The sequence below is a fragment of the Barbatula barbatula genome, assembly GCF_947034865.1.
Source record: "Barbatula barbatula genome assembly, chromosome: 17".
NCBI lineage: Eukaryota > Metazoa > Chordata > Actinopteri > Cypriniformes > Nemacheilidae > Barbatula > Barbatula barbatula.
In genome coordinates this window covers 10,029,563-10,052,641 of record NC_136780.1, presented here as the reverse complement: position 1 = coordinate 10,052,641, position 23,079 = coordinate 10,029,563, and the positions used below count along the sequence as shown (strand labels likewise).

The following is a 23,079-nucleotide window of genomic DNA, read 5'->3' as shown; positions in this document are numbered from 1 at the left end:
TGGGGTTAAACAGGGATGTATCATTGCACCTACCCTATTTGCCATCTTCATTGCAGCCATACTTCACCTTACTGGCCAAGAGTTGCCACAGGGGATCCCAATCCTTTATAGGACTGACGGTAGGCTCTTTAACCTCAACAGGTTTAAAGCCAAGAGTAAAGTCAGGAATACCAACGTCATGGAGCTGCAATACGCTGATGATAATGCTATTGCAGCACACTCCCCTGAAGACCTCCAGGGCATCCTAAATGCCTTTGTCAAGGCATACAGAGCCCTGGGTCTGGCCTTGAACATCAAAAAAACTCAGGTTCTGTATCAACCACCATCCAACCAGCCATCACTCCAGCCCATCATCAAACTAGATAACACCACTCTGGAAAGCGTGGACCACTTCACCTACCTTGGCAGCATTCTCTCTTCCAAGGCTGATATAGACTATGAAGTTAAACATCGCCTGAGCTGTGCCAGCGGAGCCTATGCCAAACTTAGGACAAGAGTCTTTGATGACCGAGACCTGATGGCTGAAACCAAGGTCCTGGTTTACAGAGCTTTGATTCTCCCAACTCTGCTGTATGGAGCGGAATCCTGGACAACCTACAGCAGACATCTGAGAGCACTGGAACAATTCCACCAAAGAACCTTAAGAAAAATCTTGAGGATCAACTGGGAAGACAGACGTACAAACTCCAGTATTCTGGAGGAAACGAATATGTCCAGCATCACTACCACCATAATGCAGAACCAACTCCGATGGACAGGACATGTTATCCGCATGCCCGATAACCGTCTCCCAAAGCAAAGAAACGCTTTAAGGACAATATCAAGACCAGTCTGAAAAAGTTTGACATCACGTCCGGTGACTGGGAGAATCTAGTGTTTAACAGGGACTACTGGAGAAAGGCAGTGCAGGAAGGTGCAGCACACCACGAAACAGAACTCCACCGTGCCGCAGATGCAAGGCGGCAACACTGCAAGGACAAACAGAGAAGGGCTCCACCACTACACACCACCACGGACCTCAAATGTCAACATTGCAGCAGAATCTGTGGATCACAGATCGGCCTTTACAGCCACCTGAGGATCCACAAATAAGGCGCCCGACGGAGAGGACAGTCATACTCATTTCGATTGACCGCCGAAGAAGAAGAAGACCCCAAAAGACTTGCTGCTGTAATTGCAGCGACAGGTGATTCTACAAAGTATTGACTCAAGGGGACTGAATACAAATGCACGTCACACTTTTCAGATATTTCTTTGAAAAAAATGTCATCATTTTCCTTCCTCTTCACAATTATGTGCCACTTTGTGTTGGTCTTTTACATAAAATCCCAATAAAATGCATTTTTGTTTGTGGTTTTCAACGTGTGAAAATGAGAAAGTTCAGTGGGTGTGAATAGTTTTGCAAGGCACTGTATGACTGGTATTCCATCTAACCTCATTGATTTATTTAAGTCACAGGATCAGTACACGCACTGTTTCTACTGGATAACATCGCTCTGTTTAGGACCAAACAAACAGCTGTCGTGGACTTTTGAACACAAGGATGAAAATGACAAAAACCTGCTGTGACTCCTGAATGGTATGTTTAGCATCTTTCTAAATACTGCTGCTTTTGTAATGGACTTTCCTGAATGAAATCCATGTTGGAAATGTAGGTGTATTGCTCTTGAACTGTTTTAAATATGTTTGACAAGGAATAAAATATTTTAATCATTTTATCCAAATATGAAGGTTTACGTTTATCATTCATAGTGATAACATTTTTGAAATTTAAATGTTCAGAATTGTACAGTGATTCTGTAAATATGAAACAAATAGACATGTTTATGTAGTGACCTTAAACAAATGGATTAAATAATAAAACTCAAAGTCATAGTCAGAAATCTGGGTTACATGTATTGATCGGATACAACAGATAATGTCAAACCCTCCCCCACCTTCCTTCTCTATAATCCGACCAATTTGGTAAATGTATTTTAAAGTCTGACATCTCTTGTATAACTACGTGATATATTTTCTTCAACATTTGTTGAAATGTTGTGTTATTCTAGGCTTTTCATTAGATAACAACTGAACATTATCATGGATCGGGATATGGTGAACATGTTTGCCATTGCTGCAGGGACTCTTGCAATCCCTCTGCTTTTATTCATGGCCTCATTTTTGCTATGGCCATCATCACTCATAAAAGTCTACTACTGGTAAATACAATATCAAATACTCCACATAGATCACGTAAAACTTGATATTTAATTATGTAAATGTATTTCCTATAACAGTAAGGTTAAAATGCGTAAGTTTGGAAAAAATCTAAACTTGTTCCAAGCCACTAATCAAAATAAGCATATGTGTGTTATTGACAGTGTGATTGTAACATTTGCGATCAACTTATGATAAATGCAAACATAGTCTTTTACCTTTCGAACTCAGTGTACATAAACAAAATGTGCATATAAATTATATGTTTATATCAACGCATTTTCTTTTATATTTATTTTACTTCACTATAAACAGAAAAGGCTATACAAATAATCTAAACGCATACAGTAATAATAGTTCATCTTTATGACCGATTAAAGGTGTCATGATCTGCATAAATATTGCATACCCAACATAGTGTGATTTTTTTTATTCAAATTTCTTTGTTCTGTTAGAGACAAAAGAATATATTTTGAAGAATTTAGAAAAGCAACCATTGTAACTTTTTCTACAATTGTATGGTGGCCAAGAACTGTTTGGTTACAAGCATTCTTCCAACTATATCTTTCTCTGTGTTCATCAAAACAAAAAAATAACTTGAGAAAGAGCAAATGATGATGGAATTTTTATTTGGGGGTAAACTGTCCCTTTAAGAAACTTTGACACACTGCTTGTGCTTGTGGAGGTACTGGAGGAGAACATTAGGCATGCACATACGATATGCAGACTGTGGAGGTTATCGCTTCTCTTACTCATGCAGAGGGAAACCAGGCCTCAGGCCCTCTATACTGATGCTTCATGACTTCTCTGCTCATAAAGACACATGGCTTCAGATGGTGAAGGTATTTTATGTTTACAGGTCTCAGGGATGAGGCATAGAATATTTTTGGTGTTATTGACTATATTACAACTATAAAAGCACTAACTGTCTTGATCTATACAGTATCTTCCTAAACATCTGCATCTGCTGTGTGTCGACATGCCGGGCCACGAGGGAACAACACGTACTGACAGGGATGACTATTCAATCCAGAGCCAAGTCAAAAGAATACGACAGGTATATGGTTAGATGAGTAGACATATTGTTTTTGTGGAAACCTGCTTCTTAGACTGAAATCTTTACGATCACAAATCAACATGTCATGATAAAGTATCCGTAGCATTTGTGAAATAGTTCTGAATTTATCACTTTTGTCTGTCAGTTTGTAGAGGCAATTCGACTAAACAGGAAACCCTTCCACCTGGTGGGCATTTCAATGGGTGGGACTGTGGCGGGAGTTTATGCAGCCTGTTATCCCTCAGATCTGTGCAGTATGAGCCTCATCTGCCCAGCGGGTAAGTAATATTGCTTCTTTGATGCACAAAAATAGCTAAATCAAAAGACGAAGCTAAATTAACTATATCAAAACTATATAAATTGTTTTGAAGAACCTACACAATTTGTATACAATAAACAGTTACAGTTGGATCCAATTAAGGTTGAATAAACAGTGACAGAATTTTCATATCTGGGCAAACTTACAAATTCTATTTTTAACATTTACTCCCTAATATCACTCCTGTGTATCCACATTCTATCCTAAGGCCTAAAGAACCAAAGTAAAAGCAAATTTGACATTCAAATGGATGATGTGGAGCAGAGCCAGTACAGACTGAACATTCCACTTATTCCATCCAGTCCAGAAGAGATGGAGGAGATGCTGAAACTCTGCTCTCATGTGCGATTCAGAGTGCCTCAACAGGTGACAAACACACTCTTTATCTCAATTCTACATACATCCACATGTACTGTGTGTGATGATGCCCCTTGTTTCTAGATTCTTCAAGGCCTGGTGGATGTACGGATACCGCACAATGACTTTTATCATGAGCGTAAGTAAATATATTTACTGAAATTATGTTCTACGTTATAAAATATTATAATGTGTAATATATATAATATATAACAAAAGTTGGTGGTTATTTGCAGAATTATAAGTATTTTCAACTCTTTTAACAGTTTTCATGGAAATTATGGGTGAAAATTCTAAATATGCCATGCATGACCATACACAGCAAATAACCACCCCTTTGCAAATTATCTGGGGCAAACAAGACCAGGTATGTGCAGAAAATGTTATCATGGCCTTTATTGAAAATACACCTCTGTACATATACACAGAGTTTCAAATATATTCCTGTGTTTATTTTCAGGTTGTGGATGTGTCTGGGGCAGCTTTGCTCAAAGAGGCTCTTCCAGGCTCCCGTGTTGATCTGCTGGATAACTGTGGCCATTCTGTAGTGATGGAGCGACCACGCCAAACAGCCAAACTCATTTTCGATTTTGTTATCTCCCAGCAAGGCACAGAAAATGCCAGCACAAAGAAAACATCCTGAGATTTCTGCCATCAGCTGTATATTTCTGAATCCTTAGTATGTAGGTTTTTTTGTGGTAAAATGGCTTACTTGTCTCTGCATATTCAGCTGGAATAAGAGAAAAGTATTTAAAAAATAACACACTTCATCTTTCAGTGCTGAACAAAGAAGTAGGCCTACTTGTGTGAATTGTGTGATAGTTGACACTACAGATCAAATCAACATTGTTTGTCCCACGTGTTTATGATGCAATATACAAACAATACACTATTTCTAAGTAAGCAATGCTGCACTATAATGAACCTGTGGAGTAATGCCCATAATAATTGTGCTGCATAACTCATCTGATCATCACCCTTTATATTCTGGTAAAACTAACCCGCCTGGTTTTAGCTGGTGTAGCAGGCTGGTTTTAGAGGTATTTTATTTGTTTTGCTGGTCTTAGGTGGTTAGACTTGAAGAATACCCAAACACCAGCCTAGCCAGGATGGAAGACCGCTTTAACTAAGACCTGGCGACCATGTCACTTTTGTATATGTGACAGAATTATCACCTTCTCTTGGCATAAAAAACTTGTTGGACTGGTTAAATGTCACAAAAATACTTTTTGCGCAGTATCATGTCACTTTTATTTGAAGTGAGTGATATTTATGGAGCGACATTTTTAGTACCCAGATGTAGGACGCATTCTCTATTTCCATGAAATCATTATTTATTTAGCAATTCCTTTGAGTCCTTTGACATTTGCAGGAGTTTCAACACAAAGCTTTGCTGTTCCCTAAACAGATGTGTTGAAACCATTACAGTCGTTTCTGTGCGGTGGTGTACGTCACGTGATGTAGTCAGAGTGCGGCGGCTGTCTTCTCATGCTGGGTTCACACCAAACGCAAACAATCGTGTTACACGCGAGAGAAGTTCGATATTTTCGCGAGAGTGACGCGATCTGACAAATATTAGGCTTGTTTGAGATGAACAAAATCTGCGCAGAACCGATCACCGGTGATCACCGTGAGATGCATGCCGGTTAGAAAAGTGTCCGAGTTACGTCCGCCTTGCTCTGACCTCATGCTGACGTGTGCCCAAAAACTCTCGCGACAGCGAGGCGGCTGTGTCGGATTGAGCAGTCGAGCGCAGTTGCTCTCCACCGACTGCGCTACTCAAAAGCATGATGGGAAACGACTGACTGACGACACAGCTTCGTGCTCATTGGCTGAGAATGTCAGCTGATATTTTTTCCCCCTTAATTCGAAGAAGTCCATTACCTATAGCCTAATACGATTTACTTTTTCTATAGTACTTAGTAATTAGGACATGTTTTATTTTTATTTTCTTGGTTTGAAGTGAAGTCCTGTTTGTTTTAATTTTCTCTTTATTGAGAGATGTGTATTCTCTTTATACATTGACATTTTTGTACAACATTATTCCATTAAATAAATTAGTCAATCCATCAATACATGCATACATCTAATGTGACTGTTTTACAATTAGGCCTCATGTTTGTGTTTTTATCCGATATCTTTATTTGGATATGTCTGATTCCAGGAGTGCAATAAACAAAACCCACACATGCTCATTTCTTAATTTATTATGTGTTGTTGTTTCATATTATTTTTTAAGAATAATTTGCAGCACACACTTTTCCTAATCATTAAACATGAATTGAAACTTACATTAAGGTGACAAACAATTGTGTAATATATTTATATGGAATATTTGTCATGTAAAAAAGGGATAGTTCACCCAAATAACTTTAATAATAATAAAAAAAAATTCTTTGGTGCTGAATTATCTGCAGTCAGGACTGTTTATTTTTTACTCGACATTAATTTCATTAGATGCAAGTTGCAATACCACTCTAGATCAGATAGATTTATATCCCTACCATTTACTGAATAAGCCATTTTAAGTAATGAGCACTGTTCACCTTCGGTGATTCTCCTCATCATAACCATCTTCGTGTAAAAACAGTGGTATTTCAACTGCATCAACTTCGTCTGCGATAAAGAACGCGAACGCGATCTCTTCCATTGTTGACGTTTGCAGTCCACAACACAGCGAGATTCAGGAAGTGTCCGGCTTGCCTGCACTTTTTTTCACTCCTCCCCTCACTGTAGCCGCCTACTCTCGCCTATATTTCAGGCGAGGCAAGGCGCATCTCAAACAAGCCTATTATCAACTTTCGCGGGAGACGAGATTGATGCGCGTTCGAGTCATTCGCATCACCTGCCGCGAGTTCGCGTCTATACGCGTCTTTGCATTGACTTTGTATGTAATTTTCGAGTTCAAACCGCTTAATTCGCGTTTGGTTTGAACCCAGTGTCAGGCTTGTTCGGCGTGATGCGACGCCGCAAGATCCGACAGGCGGATGACACCAAAGCACCGCGAGAGCGATTCGAAAAACCATATAAAGTGTTCTGTCGAATAGCTCTCGCGGTACTTTGATGTCAAACGCGTGTCGGATCTTGCGGCGCCGCAAGGCGGAGAAGAGCTTAACAGTCACAGTCAGTCAAGTCTGCAGTACAACATCCTCAAAACTCGACCGATCGGTGGTTTTTCCCTTCACACAGACACTTAGCTGCGGACGTAGGTAAATACAGAAATGTGCGTTTCATACATCTAACTAGACTCATAACAATCGATCTTTTCATAGCATAGCCATTGCATTAATAGTCAGCAGGGAGCTAACGTAAAATTATAGCATAGTGGTAACGTTAGCTGGCGGCTAACCAGCGGTTTCCAGAGAACAGCATTAGCATGTTAAAATATTACACCTGATCGGGTAGAAAAACGTGATTTTAGGGTATATTTAGAGAATTATTGATGTTGCATTAAGTCTGTTCACATTGAGTACGTTACCAGAAGAGCTAGCAAATGGGGTTTTAATTCATTTGTCTATCTTGTTCATCTCACGATCTGTTTATATGTTTGCTTTCAGTTGTTTCTTTGCATTGAAGTTACATGTATGTGTATTAAATATTATGTATCTATATACGTTTTCCTTTGCAGGTCTTATCAAATATAATATCCGAAATAATTCTGTGGGTCAGATCTGTCCATCTATCCTCATCAAATGGATAATGGGGACTGGGGGCATAGGGTATGTACATGGAGTAATGTACTGGATAAATAAAGCTGTGTTTTTTTACTATTTTTATTGATTAATTATTGTGTATTTAAGATTACAGATCGATTACATGTATTATGTTTACAACCAAACAGGGATTTAGTTAATGCACTCGTTTTCTCTGGTGTCATCACAAATTTCATAACCTATTTTAATTCTTTAAAGCATCTTAAAACATAATATACATGATCAACAAACCTAATATGACAACAAATCAAAACAGGCCACTAACCATGCTCATTGCTGTGCCATCTTAATGTATGGCATGGTATGCTAGGACTGTAACCTAAGATGTTTACATTTAACTCGCATTTAAATGTTTGCTTAGTCAATGTTTTCTCTGCTTTTGCCCATCTACTTTAAAGTTGACTCACCCAGTCACCTTAAATGTAGGAGGTCACCTCTACACCACCTCTATGTCCACGCTTCAGCGTTACCCAGATTCTATGCTGGGTGCCATGTTCCGTGGCGACTTCCCCACTACGCGGGACACTCAGGGAAACTACTTCATCGACCGGGATGGGACGCTTTTCCGCTACATATTAAACTTCCTACGCACTTCTGAGCTCACGCTCCCTCTCGACTTTACGGAGATGGACCTTCTGCGTAAAGAAGCTGACTTCTATCAGATTGAGCCTTTAATCCAATGCCTCTATGACCCAAAGCCACTGTACCCACTGGACACCTTTGAACAGGTGGTGGAGTTGTCGAGCACTCGCAAACTCTCCAAGTACTCGAACCCTGTCGCGGTTATCATCACCCAACTAACCATAACCACCAAGGTCCACACGCTACTCGAGGGAATATCCAACAACTTCACAAAGTGGAACAAACACATGATGGACACCAGAGACTGCCAGGTGTCCTTCACCTTTGGACCATGTGACCACCATCAAGAGGTGTCTTTAAGGGTCCACCTCATGGACTACATCGCTAAACAGGGATTCACTATACGAAACACACGAGTGCACCACATGAGTGAGCGTGCCAATGAAAACACAGTGGAGCACCATTGGACATTTTGCCGTCCAGCTTACAAGGTAGAAGATTGACCAAATCATTGTGAGCTGTAGTGCCATTTGAATGTGGTTGCTGCCGTTACCAATGCTGCTTTAATCTGTATGAAATTCACTGTCTTTTGAGACCAAACTTTTCAATGATGGAAAATAAAAAAGGGAGGGAGTAAAATTATGTAACACAGATTACTTTCATCTAGAAAAAGGGTTCAAAAATGAATTCAACAAACACCACACTACTGTAATGAGTAAAAACCAAATCATTGTACAGAAAAAGAACATCACCACAATCGTGTATTTACAGAAATTATGTGGTTCAGCTATACGTTTCATTGGGTACGAATTTTGTCAAGCTTTGTGCACAATGTGCAACATACCGATAAAAATGTGCATGCATTTGTAACACATTGTTAAAGTATTAAATGTCAACATGTTGTACGTGGAAATGTATTTAACCCCCAAGAAAGGACTTAAAATGTAAAAGCTATCGGTCTTCACTACCGTTGACATCTGGATTGTGCCCTATTCCATTGTTGCCCTGATCATCAGATGAGAGAATTAAATCTATAATTTTACAGTTTACTTTCACCTTCTTTTGATATAAGGTGTGTTCGTCTTCGCGGGACGTGAAGAGTGGATGAACATGGCAAACATTTTTCAAAAGTTTAGAATGACTTATTCTTTATATTTTTCACATTTTAGAATAATAGTAAACCCATCAAAACTATAGAATAAACCAATTGTAACTGGGGGAATTATGTTGTTACTAAAAACACCCACGATAAATTAACTCTGTTATATTCTAGCATCTTCCAAGTTGTCACCCTTTGCCTATAGCATTTAAAAGATTCTATACATGGCCTTTTTCATTCAGCTGATTGAGGTCTCAACCTCCTGGGAAGGTTGAAGGTATTTCTATACATGGAGTAAATAATGAATAAACGCAGCCAATAAGAGTCGAAGTAAACCATTTAAAAATATTTTAATTTTCTAATGAAAGAAATTATGTTGGCATTATATTATATTTTGTATACAGAGGTCATTTTAAACATTGAAACACACACCTTAAGATTAAAAGATTTGTAAGATCATGGGAAACATTTTTGTTGAGTGATCCTAAACTCAACTGTAGTGCACCGCCCCGTTAGATCAAACACACCTCTTCACCGAGATCGGACCTATTAGAACACAGTGGAGATGACGTTTGCGCCGCCATATTTTCCTGTTTTGTAAATGTGCACTGTGCAGCAGTTACATGCGTTTTTGCGCAGGACGATTCTTGAAGGGCATTGGTGTTCTTATAATGTGGTCTCTCCCCGATTGAAGCCAACGAAACACCATTTTTATTAGGGCAGGTTGTGGTGCTCGCATGTCTACGTGACAGGGTTTTGGAAATAAAAATGCTTAAAAAAAGTCCGAACCTAAAATATATATTAAGTCTTGTACCGGGGAAACGAAGGTTCGGGACATACAGATTTTTGCCCGTGTTCTTTTGTATCGGGGGTGTCATGGAGTGGATCATGATTAACGTGAGAATAGGAAGAGAAACATTTTGTAAGTATAATAACAAAAATATGTATTTGTAGAATATTCAATCATTGCAGAATCATTTAAGCGTTTAGTGCGTTCATGTTTACTGTAACAATGGCATTCGCTTGTGTTGTTTATCCAAACGCAAATGTTATTTGTTGACCTATAATTTTCCTTTGTTGAATATAAAAGTAGGCTTACTTCACTTGAAATACACTAACGTTATACAGAGAGCTGGACATAAAATAAATGTATGTGTATAAAATATTTATTACTATTGGATATTTGTGATGGTTAAAAAGATATGGTTTTTATCTTGATCAACAGATGATGTCTACAGAAGAAAGAGATCAGAGAGGGAATACCAACAGAAAATTGAGGAGGGTTTGATTGTTCTCAGTGAATCTGAACCCAAATGAGGACCTTTAACTTCAGAACACACTGAAAGGACCACGTGAGCCTCAAAATGAAGAAACTGAATCAAAAACCTTTTGTCTAAAGACTGAATGTGTGCTTTTCTGTACATAAATGGAGGATACCAGTTAGAATAAACATGCCTGATATGTATAAATACATATCTATTCTTCAGATATGGAATATACATAACTGCGTACTTCACATTTGTGCAGAACCTGTACTTTTAACGTCTTACGTTAAATGCTTTGTGAAAATAAAATACCCAAAAAGACAAGACGGATGATCCATTGGTATTTATTTACCAGCAAGGATTTCAGTAACACCCTTTGTAGACATTGTCTGTCATGCGGTACTGCAGACGTTCTCTCCACCTTGTAGTAATACTTTAATATAACAAAATGATTACACTTTACAAGAGTCAAGCAAACTGTTTTCTTAGCCTAAATAACTTTTTTGCACAACTGTGAAATGCTCTAAATGCACCAAAAATGATTAGTCAAAATTCACTATTAAGCTGTGACATTTTTGGAAATGTATACTATAATACAACTTCATAAGTGGATGCCAGTTAGGCAACGGCTCAAAGATCTTTGAAAATATTCATCATTGAACATGTTCATCATGCCTCAGCAGATCACTTGTAGTGTCCGATCGGCAGAGACTTCAGACAGATGAAGCTGTTGGGATATTGGGCCAGCATTATTGGGTTCCCATCAAGTCGAACCTCCAGCATGTTGTACCTGATATAATGCGTGTTGTTTCCTTTGCAGAAAGTCTCATCTGTGATCGTTGTTAAATTGTTGTTCTGAAAAAGATAAGCAAAGGCCTGTTTGATGAGAATCTATATGGATACAATGAAAAGTACAGTATGGTAATGTATAAATAATTTGAGACTTCAGTCAGCAGTACTGAACACACATGTAGATGAACTACACGTAGGCTTTCAGGCAGGCTTGGAACAGCTTCCAGCTCATTATCTCCAAGGTAGAGGTAAACCAACTTGCTGAGTTTCTAAATCCAAACATGACTGTCAGTCGTCATAAACAAAAAATAACTTTTTGCAAAAACTGATATTTCTTCTGTGTTACCTTGAAAGCATTTGCCTTTACTCCCTTTGTTTTAAGTTGATTGTGATTGACATTAAGATACATAAGTTTTGCTGGCAACATCGGCAGCTTCACCAGTTTGTTCCCAGCTAGTGATAGTTCCTCAAGCTGAGTAAGTTTTGAAAAGGCTCCATCCTCGATTTCTGAGATTAGGTTGCCAGACAGGTCTATTCTTCTCAGTGTCACTGTTAAGAAAATATGAAAATGTAAAAATCTGAGATATGTAAACATTTATTTCTCTAGCCTTGCTGCTCACAGCAGTGTTTGATAGCGCCACAGCTTTCACATATTTCACTGAAATCGGTGTGCAGACAGCTAACAGATGTCTTTAGACATTAATCTAAAATAGGATAAAGAATCATAGCTGACAAGATTACATACTTTAGCTGCTTTTTTTCAGTCTTTTGGAAAATTTTACTGAAGATTGCTTCCAATAATTCCAATTCTAGTTCCAAACATTACACGTTGTATTTTCTGTGGCCACACCTAAAACAGTTTTTCTAGCATTCCTCACCAATATCACCAAAGTCTTTGCCGGTTATTTTAGTGATTTTGTTGAAGCGTGCATAAAGGTAAGCTGTTTCCTTTGGTAGAGGTGGAACTGTTGTCATGTCTGGGGACACCTCCTCGCAGTATACCGATCCAGTGAGACAGACACACATCAAACAAGTGGGAAGTTCTGAAAACAGGATTAAATTAGGTCAAATGACTGCAAATACAAGTATTGAATCACAAAGTAAAGGTTTTATACAAAGTTAAATACCCTTGTCGTCTTTATTGTCTGCTCCTGGACTTTCAGGTTTCGGCTGGTCAACAATTTCTAGACTTTCATAATCTGGAGTAGGAACAACCTTTTTCTGCAGTATAACAGAATTGTAAGCAGAATAATGACACCACATTGGTTTCCTCTAATGCAGCTTTGCTTTTTCGAAAAATTCTGGACAAAGACCTCATAGGACTTTTTCAGATAACTTGCACAAAACTGATGGTGCTGCTTTCCTTTGGATATGACCCCATTATCCCCAGGTTTTCCATTGCATACCTTTCTTGGAACAATATTTATGATCTGGTAGTCGGATTTTACAAACACAGCGATCACAAACCAAAAACATTAATATGGGATGTACAGTAGGTCAATCTCCAAAGTGAGAAATTCCAAATAAGTAAGCTACTGCACAAACACAATACCTTTGGTTTCCTTTGCTCCATGAAAGTTCTCGTCTCTGGGATTAATTCTTCGTGATCTATTATTTTCAATTTCCCTCTGGTTCTAGGCACCAGTTTATCATTTCTTGCCGTTCCACAAAACATCCATGGTACAGTAAAGAAAAAGATCAGGATCCTCAGATTCAACATCTTGAGAGGAGAAATAGTTGTTGCCCTTGACCACTGTGTGAAGTGGAGAGGGGGCAGTGCAGTGTGCAAGTGCTGAGAATCCAAGACCTTTAAAGTGCTTATCTGGGCTGAACCACTGAAAAACAAGTCGTGAAATTGGTCTTAACCCACTGTGTGCTGTTTAAGTTCATTGCATATTGCTTTCTATCCAAAAACATTATATTTTTATAACCCTGTTTAAATGTAGGCCTACTTATAATAACACAACGATTTAATTAGTTTTAAACAATTTGGTAAACAACTTGCGCTGAATTACAAGGAAACTATGAGAGTAAAAGAAGATACATTTGTTGTCTCTTAATTTACCGTTACCTACCAACAACAATTAAGACTTTTCTAGTACTGGTGTTTTTGTGACAAAGAGATGCATTAAGACACGTGATTTGGAAAAATATTGAAGGACGAACGGTGCTGGCCAGTTCAACAGGAAATTATTATTAGTTCAGGAATCTTGGACACAGAGCATTTTATACTTGCAAAACAATTCACAGAAGTTCTATGAAAAACAGGGTCATGTGTATCTCAATATGGTGTCCAAGCGCTCTTTTCTTGGCATTCAATCTGAATTTGTTTGGTATCAGGGGAAGAAGAAGAGGACAGAGAGAGAGACAAAAAAGAGATTTCTGTCCTGTTTTTGATTAAGCCTGGAGCCTGCTATAATCTTTAAATGGAAAATTCATGACAAAGCACCGTGAATGAAAATTCTAATGTTAAACATCTAACTGCCAAACATAATTTGACTTGTTATATCTTCACCCTCAGAAAGATCTGATGGCTTTAACAGAGGAAGCATCGTCACATTGAGTTCCACGTCAGAGCACATTTAGAGAACTGCTTGTTATGACATCTCGAGATCTCATTTTCATAACTTGGTTCAAGCCTTCAAGGCATAACAAAGGAATTTCAAGAACTTCATCCAAAACTGTCACTTAACCTGATGAGGAAAATTGTTAAAATTTTACACCAAGACAATATAACACATATAGGAAGTCGCTATTCTTGAGGGAAAACATAGTTTCTGCAAAGTCCAGATATTTTCTCAGCACTGTTCCCTGCAGATATAGCAACCTGGTGCATGAAGGGGCGTCTCAACACATGTGAGCGATTCTGTCCTCGAGGAGTCGACAAGCTTTCATTTCATCGGGACGGGACTTCAATATCAAATTTGATCTGCATCTGACCTAATAGTCATTTACAGCGCACCCTGGTGGATCGTGACATGACAGAAAATTTAAAATATTTAAATTTGAAAACTTTGTTTTTTAAATACAATTTTAAATGTTTCATAAATTATTTGTATAATATATGTTCAATTTTAATACAGTTTTATGGATAATCATTTATTTATCATTAGAAGATTGTAACTCATGCAATAACATAAGTGCATAACAGCATAAGTGCAGAATGGGAAAACTTACTTGACAATATTATGTGTCATCAAAACTACTACATCAGAAATAAACATTTACTAAACTATAACAGCCATGAAATAAATGTACTTCATAATACACTTGTACATGGTATAAATATTATGATATTGTGCATTGTATAAATGTGATTTTTCTGTGATTTTGAAATGGAATTTTATCAAAAGTGGTCTATATTACAAAATGTGTCCCAAAACAATCTTAATTAATTTACAGCAATTCAGATTGTTAAGGAGATATTTGGGACTCCAAACACAACATATCCTCTAAAATATAGTGACATAAAACAGCACAGGCCTATTCTGTGTTCAGTTTAATGTTATTATAAAGCTCACTTCGCTTTACATTAAAGTGTCAATTCCAGTACAGTCGAGTCCCTTTGAAGAAGGAGACTATACTGGTTTTTAGTTTCTCACAGCAGCTGGCTGATGTATCTGCTGAGGGGGCACTTTTAGGCTGGTGCAGTGACCTAAGGAGAACGCAAGTGGATCCATCCTGCCCGATTCGATATAGGACTAACTGTAAGGGCCCATCCACAGCGTCAGTTCTTTTGGAAGAAATGGGCAAGCTTCACTGGCGTAACCCCAATGACAGTTACTGCTTTGCCAAAGGGTGGGTCCATGTCATCGTTGATTCGTAAACATCTCTAGCCAGAGCATCTGAAGGGAGCACGATACCAATGATGCTGATAGTGATCTGAGTGAAAAAACCTCAGGACAGCTCAAGTCACACAATGGCCTAACTTGAAAGCCCACATATGAAACTCGAAGGTCATCTTTAAGTAGGACTATTTATCTCATCTCACCTGGTAGAGCATGGCTGAGTATTTGGGTGAAGAGATGCAGCTCATCTTCAGAGAGAGAGCATTTGATTCGTCGTAAACTGCTTATGAATGAAGCCGCGGCTGACACCTCCTTTCCAGAGGTTCCGTTCATCACAGATCAACAGATCAAAGGCTAAATAGGGATGTGTTAAACAAATGCCGGCTGAACCCATAAATACCCTGCAAGTGGAGATATTTATCTTAAACCAGCTAGGCTAAATGGAGAGCTCACCTGCAATTTTCTCCAACACCAACTGCTTGCAATTTCAATAGATACAGTAATTTTAAATTTGAAAAGCTGAACTATTTATAGCTGGAAGCTAAGAAACTCGTTCCAGGACAGATTAACAACGAGGAACTTCAACGTCAACCAGTTAACGTTTTAGTGAAAAGACGATGACGTAATAGATGGAGATCTAAAGCGCATAACTAGCGCCTTGCACTTCACCAGGGGCGCCCACGGCCCCCAATGCATAAACTCTGGCCTCCCCATGGCCACCCCTAATGTGATTGATTTTGCAGTGAGTACTTTTTTGTTTTGTTTTTGGTGCCACCCCAAGATTTTGCTGTAGCCTCCTTGTGGCCGCCCTATTGAAATTTGCTGGGGGCGCCACTGCACTTCACCTCAGATACAACGTGTAAATTAAAATACGGATATTTACAAACTTGATCATGGTCTGTGTTATTACGTTATAAGCATTGTATGTTTGATATATTTTAAAACAATTCAAACATATCACGTGCAAAGTTTCTGTTATATTAAAAACAAACACGTGTACTGCATTGAATACGGTTTTAACATTCAGCGTCTGTATGCAGAAACTAAAACTGATTCTGAATCAGTTCTCTCTGTGTGTGCATTTCCCCAAAACGTTACGAAAAGCCATACGAAATTTGTCTTTGACCACACCTGAACGATTCACTATTAAGACAGAGCAGTAGGCAACTTTTATTTTGTATTAATTGTTTAAAGTTGTCGGTGAGGACCGAACTGAATAAATAAATAAATAAATAAAAACGATTAAACGCAGTTACAACAGAAATGTGTCAATATCTATAAGAATAAATAGATTTGTTTTGTAGTTGTGGACATGTGGTAGCCTATACATTATTGATTTATTTTAACTTTAAAATGCTGGAATTTCACCTTTAAACTTATTGACTATATACACTTTAGTATGGAAGCCCGTTTCCGCCGGGGTTGGGACTTTTTTTTATTCAGTATCTCATAATAATGACTTAATTTCTCATTATTTTGAGATACTCAAGTCATTATTATGAGATACTAATTAAAATAAATTCCCAACCCTGGCGGAAACGGGCTTCCATACTTTAGTCCTTGTTGCAGACATGCTTTAATGTTCTCAGACTGGGATTTGTTTACTTGTGCCTGAACTAGAAAGACCTGATAGACCGTGCCGTGCAAAGAGATTATTCTCTTCATTATTCCGTTATTTTTGCATATGTATGGCTGGCTGTTTTCATTGAAGGGAGCGGTAAGATAAGCGTTTGGATGCTCCGCCCTTGCCTACATATAGCACAGCAGAGGGCGTGTCGTATGGCTTCCCGAGTACAACGACACAGGGAAACTCCTCAGTTGCGAGAAGAAAACGGAGGGCAGTTGTTTGAAGTTAAACTCAACACATTTCAAATAAAGTAAGTAAATCTATTCTGTGTAGTATGTTTAGTATCTGACAGATTGTGTCAGCTTGCTGTTATACTGTTCAGTACCGGGTTGCCTACACTTAAACCACTGCTAAAATAAATGTTTAACATGGTGAAGTTCTTTCTGCAAAATGGAAACTCTGTTTCTGAAGCAAGTTACTACATAATGATTACGTCTGAATAACAACATGCTATTTACTTCACAATAGGTCACTGTATGTTTATTGCTAGGTTAGATCTTATCATTAGGTGATAACTGTTTTTCATTGGTCAGATCTTATTGAAGACACACATGAAATAGTGAAAAGCAGTAATGCTTTGATCAAAACATGATTAAAGGTGTTGTTGATCAAAGCTGTGTCTAAAATATGCATATTCATGCTTAACTGAATTTCTTTTTATTAAACTCTGCTAAATGTCTTAAAGTGTTTGGCACACAAATGTGGAAGTCATTTGTCAAATAAAATCTGAATTTCAAAAATGACATTTAAAAAGTTGAAGTTGTTCATACAACCGCACAAACCCGATGTGGTGACCCTATTTGTCACTTTGATAACTTTCAGATCCCTTTTACAACCTGCTGACATGGTTTCTATAGATTCTTTTCATGTCACCTAATCTGTTTGTAGGTTTCTACACGAATCGCCGGAGTTGTCTTAAAGATTCACGAAGCACATACATCTCTGCCTTCCAATATTCAGCATCACAATGACAACAGATCTCAGAGTTCTGCTTCTCTCCATCTCTATTCTGTCTGGTCTGCTGAGCTGCAGTGGTTTCAGAATATGTGCCTTTAATGTCCAGAGTTTCGGAGATTCTAAATCATCCAATTCCCAAGTCATGCTTTCTTTAGCACGGGTAAGAGCACACATTTAGCATTTAACTTTCTTAAAAACTAAAAAATGACAAAAAATTATTTTCAAAAATTGAAATTATTTTGTGCAGATTGTAGCTCGATGTGACATATGCTTGCTCCAGGAGGTCAGAGATCAGAAAAATAAAGCAATGCCACGCTTGCTTGCTGCTGTCAACAGGTGAACATTATGCAAATACTGAAAAACAAATCCCATCAGATTTAATGTAGATTTAAGAGATGAGTCAGGTCACATGTCATGTTGTGTTTTTAGACTTGACAGGAATATTGAGTATGACTACATCGCAAGTGCCCGTCTCGGGAGAACACAAACCTATCAGGAGCAGTATGTTTTTATTTACAGGTATTAAAGTACTAATTATGCATTATGACTATACTTTATGGTATAATAATGGGTAAATAAAAATACATATAAATGTGGTAGATGTGACTTAAAAATTTATTTACATATACACCTCATCTTGTTTCGTGAATTTCAAACCGTACAAATTAATTTGTCACACAGGAAAAGCACTGCCAAGCTAAAAAATCAATATCAGTATCCAGATTCACAGAAAGGAGATGAAGATGCTTTCTCCAGAGAACCCTTTGTGGTACATTTTCAAGCCCCTATAACAGGTACAAATAGAATTGTAGCCATTGAATCTGATCCCAGGCAGATCATTGCAGATATCTCAGTTTAGTCTGTCGGATCTCATGATGTCTCTGTTAACAGTGGCCAAGGAGATTGTCTTGATCCCTCAGCACACCACTCCATCAAATGCCACCAAAGAGATTGACGAGTTGTACGATGTTTTCGTGGATATTAAAAAGCGATGGAAAGTCGAGGTGTGCTGGCTAATTTGCTGATTTGGTACTTTAATACAATACTATTATACATTTACATTCTAAATCTAGCTTTTATATCCTTCTGCTCTTGATAGAACATCCTGTTTCTTGGGGACTTCAATGCAGCTTGTGGATACGTGGCTAAGAAGAACCGTAAGAACATCAGACTCTTCTCAGACCTGTCTTTTATCTGGCTGATTAAAGATGGTGTGGACACTACAGTAAAAGAGTCGACTGATTGTGCATATGACAGGTACAGTAACAGCAGAATGAAAACTGCAAATGAACATTCAATTTCATGTAGTTTTACATTTTCGTCATTTAGTGGGTACTTATATCCAAAGTGATTTACAAATGAAGGAATATTTGTTAAATATATATTCAAATCAAAATATATATGGCTTAATCCACAGATTTGTTGTGCATGGAGAGGCGTTTCTGAAAGCAATTGAGCCATTTTCAGCACAACCCTTCAAGTTTTCCAAAGAATACCGTCTTACAGAGGCTCAGGTAAAAAAACACTTTTAAGAAGTCACAATCAGTAGCTTTTAATAGGCAGGCCAACTTCACCTCATAAATAAAAGTTTAGCCTAAACTAGAACTGTAGAATTTGCAGTTTTTTGCTTTAGTCACACAGCCATCAATCTGAACATGTGGATTGTCTCTCAGGCTCTTGAAGTGAGCGATCACTACCCCATCGAGGTCACCCTGAAAACCGTGAAGTCTGGATTTCGCTCAGGAAACAGCAAAGCATCATGTTTTCTACCCACAGCATTTGTTCTCAACATCTTACTGCTACTGCACATAATATGAGTAGAATTAAGGCAGATGAGAATTCATCTCATCTAGGTTAAGCGAAGACTTTAAATTGCTGTTACAGAGCTGTTGTGAACTTTGGACTTGAACTTAAATCAGGCCACAGCTGTATCTAAAGAATGTCATGGATAGTGACATTCACATGATCAGTGAAATTGTATTTTTCTTGTCTGGTATGTATCATATTTAATTTAAATTTACAGTATGGTATTGCTTTTTCCTTTATATTGCAAGTGGCTAAATTATGACAGCTTTTGAAAATGTATTTTGTAATAAAATTTCATAATTTTATCTTTTGCTATTTTCTCAACCTGTGTTGGTTTTATTTTTTTTCTCTGAAATTTACATAACTATTTTAGGCAGCGCAAGGAAATATAACATGCACTTAAAATATGAAAGGATCCAATCCATACAAAATGACATTGAGCTATATTACCAACAAATCCGTGATCACTGATTTAATCACCACACTAAAATCAAACTGAACCTGTCCACAATATGTCGTTATTGTTAGCACAATATATTTAAAAAAAAACAGACGTATCAGGAGCTCTTGAGACAAAAGCAGAAACCTTCTTGAATAACATTGTGGTTTGTTAAGACTGTCGTTCAGCACTTTACCCTAAAGGCAATGTTCGACATTACCTGAACATAACAGTGTAGTTAACAAGTAGACACATTTCTGCTGGAACAAATTACAATTGTTTTGAAAATCAATGGTAAAATCAGATTTATAGTTTTCACGGATCATTTGATATTACTATACCGTTATACAAGCTATACTTCCAGCCACAAAACTTCTCCCCAAAAATGTATTTTGCTTTGAAAGACAATAAAAAGGACAAGATTGTAAATCAAACAAATGGACTTTATTTGAGATCGCTGGAGCAATGTTCACACATGAACTTAGGATGTGGTCCTTATTTGGAGTGCACTGCCTTCCAGCGGCTCAGAGGTCCATGGTTGGGGATGTACTTCACCCCACACCCATCAGGAATCACGCGCTTCTCTGCCAGCATGTCATCAAACTCCGTGGCATTGAACTTTGTGAATCCATACTTCTTGGAGATGTGGATCTAAGAGGGAAGTACATCAAGCTTAATAAGACCATCATGCTTCGATATTTTTATCAACTAACACTGACATCATGTTACATACTTTCTGACGGCCTGGGAATTTGAACTTGGCTCTCCTCAGAGCCTCGATGACATGCTCCTTGTTCTGGGGCTTTGTGCGCACAGACATGATCACCTGGCCAATGTTTACACGAGCCACTGTGCCCTGGGGTTTTCCAAAAGCACCACGCATTCCAGTCTGGAGCCTGTACAAATGACCACATGTTAATTGACAAAAAACTAAGTATTTTGTTGAAATGCACAGCAACATCTGTCTCAATGGTCCCTTTAAGGGCCCAGCACTTCCCAGCCAGGCTCATACACAACCAAAGAATTACTGTCTGCAGTCTTTGCACACCAGAGGAGTACAGACAACATAACTGGTCGGCTTAATAAACTGCAGGTAATCACAGACACCGCCCGTGCTCACCTATCAGCTCCAGCACAGGATAACATTTTGTTGATGCGGATAACATGGAAGGGGTGCAGGCGCACACGGATGTGGAAACCATCCTTACCGCAGGTCTTTACCATGTACTTGTTGGCGCAGATACGGGCAGCCTCCAGAGCTAAAGGAAAATTTTGATTGAAATGTCAATCTCAGAAAAACTTGTGGTATGGAATGTCTACACATTTCAGTCTTCATATTTTACCACGTTGCTCCGAAAAGTGCATAAAAACCGAACGAAAACCCTCCCCTTACCTTCACTGGAAAGCTGCTCACACTCATCAGACACCATGTGACCGCACATGGGGAACTCATCCACCTTAGCCTTCTTCCTCCCCAAGTCGAAGATCCTGATCTTGGCATCTGTTTAGAAGAGGCACACAAGCCAAAACAAATTCCTAAAGATAATTCTCTTGAGAATGTTCACATTGCAACCACTGTCTAGTATTAACATAAGTCTGCCATGTCCAAGACAATACCAGCATCAATTAACAAAGATGCAATGATTTAAGATTTACACAATGAGATTGTTTCAATGGTCCCTTAAAGGGCCCAGCACCTCCCAGCCAGGCTCATACACAACCAAAGAATTACTGTCTGCAGCCTTTGCACACCAGAGAAGTACAGTAAACAAGACTGGTCGGCTTAATAAACTGCAGGAAAACAAACACTCCAATCGATGCATCCATATAAATCATTTAACTTGACTACTTACCAGGAACACCTCGACAGAAACGGGACTTGGGGTAAGGCTTGTTCTTACAATATCTGTAGCTGCAAGAAATGATTTACATTCAGTTAGACTCAAATCCATCACCATTATAATGATGGGAAAACATTCCGTCAGTGGAAAATATGCGAAAACTTTTCATAAATATTTTAGGGAACATTTTTTTAGAGAAAGCGAAATGTGCTGTGCACTGCCCAACTAACGTCATCGTTTCAACGTCAACGCTAACTGGAACGCTAGTTTGTTGCCCAGATATTTAACAAAGCAAGTTTTAAAACTCAAGTCAACTAAAAATATATGTAATTGTATTTTACAGGAGCTTGTACTGTGAATGACTAGAGACTCGTGGATTATCAGTACACTGTCACACACATGGTTACCGGGCCCTGCCATTTTAACTACGGCCAGTTTTTTGAAACACCAAATTCTCAACTTACCAACGGGCTGGACGGCGGCCCATGGTTGCGATCTGTAATATTAACAATAAAAACACTTTTAAGTCTTGAAACGTGTGGTTATGATTGAGCAAAGAATGTGTTTTTCGAGCAATAAGTAGAGAGCGAGGCAGCGCGCTCTCACCACGCACTCACCTAATGGAGGAAAGGAAGAAACATGCATTTCCGCTGCGTCATAATGCAACGAGGGTGACTACATCCGGTTGCCCTATGCACGTTTGATATTATTTTTATTATTTCTGCTACAAATTGAACAACATTTAATTTATAATACATTAATTTGTGAGTTTAAAGATTATAGTCTGTCCCTTAACGCTAAAGGCGGACGTGTAGTTTTTTAGTTACCTTATACGGCTGGGACTTGTAGTCCATATGAGTACAAAATTGTGTGTTTGTAATATGCAGTATCACACGCGAGGACTGACACAATTATTTGCACTATTAAGGTGTTGCTTTGCTTGCCTTTATATTTCTTATTATTCTTATTATAAGTTTTTACTCATGAGCCATACCCAGACGATCGATCTTAAAATACATCCAATACAAAACGTATTATTAAAACTATTAGATTGAAACTGTCATATTTTTAACAAAGAGGGAAATTATAAACCAAATTAATCAATTGCGTTCGAATGTTTCTATTGAATGCTTCTGGGAATAGGCCTATTAATGAGAAAAAAGGCGAAAAGAGAAAATACATAAACAAAATACACAAAACGATTGCTATGAATAAAGCCGTAGCAAAAAAATATATAT

At 38.2% G+C, this 23,079-nt stretch overlaps 5 protein-coding genes across 7 annotated transcripts; 3 read left to right on the top strand and 2 right to left on the bottom strand.

Annotated features, from left to right (window-relative positions):
- Positions 1–1,462: 1,462 nt before the first annotated feature.
- On the top strand, positions 1,463–6,138 carry abhd6b (abhydrolase domain containing 6, acylglycerol lipase b). The gene is made up of 9 exons (XM_079478415.1): positions 1,463–1,579; positions 2,052–2,201; positions 2,885–3,041; positions 3,143–3,256; positions 3,402–3,534; positions 3,784–3,941; positions 4,017–4,071; positions 4,199–4,299; positions 4,393–6,138. The coding sequence occupies exons 2-9, from the start codon at positions 2,083–2,085 to the stop codon at positions 4,573–4,575; spliced, it is 1,020 nt and encodes a 339-aa protein (XP_079334541.1). The 5' UTR covers positions 1,463–1,579; positions 2,052–2,082; the 3' UTR covers positions 4,576–6,138.
- Positions 6,139–6,984: 846 nt separating this feature from the next.
- Positions 6,985–10,905, top strand: kctd6b (potassium channel tetramerization domain containing 6b). Of its 3 annotated transcripts, none has more exons than XM_079478417.1 (4): positions 6,987–7,141; positions 7,561–7,651; positions 8,044–8,718; positions 10,552–10,905. In XM_079478417.1, exons 2-4 carry the CDS (start codon positions 7,625–7,627, stop codon positions 10,612–10,614), a joined length of 765 nt encoding a protein of 254 aa, XP_079334543.1. In that variant the 5' UTR covers positions 6,987–7,141; positions 7,561–7,624; the 3' UTR covers positions 10,615–10,905. The 3 variants fall into 3 exon arrangements, with proteins under 3 accessions (XP_079334545.1, XP_079334543.1, XP_079334544.1); XM_079478418.1 differs by having other exon boundaries at positions 7,017–7,155; XM_079478419.1 differs by lacking the exon at positions 10,552–10,905 and having other exon boundaries at positions 6,985–7,141; positions 8,072–9,456.
- Positions 10,906–10,919: 14 nt separating this feature from the next.
- On the bottom strand, positions 10,920–13,221 carry ognb (osteoglycin, paralog b). The gene is made up of 6 exons (XM_079478416.1): positions 12,936–13,221; positions 12,511–12,604; positions 12,262–12,426; positions 11,730–11,932; positions 11,560–11,652; positions 10,920–11,446 (listed from the first exon to the last, which is right to left on the bottom strand). The coding sequence occupies exons 1-6, from the start codon at positions 13,101–13,103 to the stop codon at positions 11,276–11,278; spliced, it is 894 nt and encodes a 297-aa protein (XP_079334542.1). The 5' UTR covers positions 13,104–13,221; the 3' UTR covers positions 10,920–11,275.
- A 3,701-nt stretch (positions 13,222–16,922) lies between these two features.
- Positions 16,923–19,883, top strand: dnase1l1 (deoxyribonuclease I-like 1). Its single transcript, XM_079478820.1, has 9 exons — positions 16,923–17,048; positions 17,687–17,915; positions 18,003–18,091; positions 18,185–18,274; positions 18,437–18,549; positions 18,647–18,759; positions 18,855–19,012; positions 19,173–19,269; positions 19,429–19,883. The coding sequence occupies exons 2-9, from the start codon at positions 17,766–17,768 to the stop codon at positions 19,570–19,572; spliced, it is 954 nt and encodes a 317-aa protein (XP_079334946.1). The 5' UTR covers positions 16,923–17,048; positions 17,687–17,765; the 3' UTR covers positions 19,573–19,883.
- A 539-nt stretch (positions 19,884–20,422) lies between these two features.
- Positions 20,423–22,469, bottom strand: rpl10 (ribosomal protein L10). The gene is made up of 6 exons (XM_079478821.1): positions 22,306–22,469; positions 21,854–21,912; positions 21,394–21,501; positions 21,121–21,259; positions 20,734–20,896; positions 20,423–20,651 (listed from the first exon to the last, which is right to left on the bottom strand). Exons 1-6 carry the CDS (start codon positions 22,326–22,328, stop codon positions 20,496–20,498), a joined length of 648 nt encoding a protein of 215 aa, XP_079334947.1. The 5' UTR covers positions 22,329–22,469; the 3' UTR covers positions 20,423–20,495.
- Between the last annotated feature and the right edge of the window lie 610 nt (positions 22,470–23,079).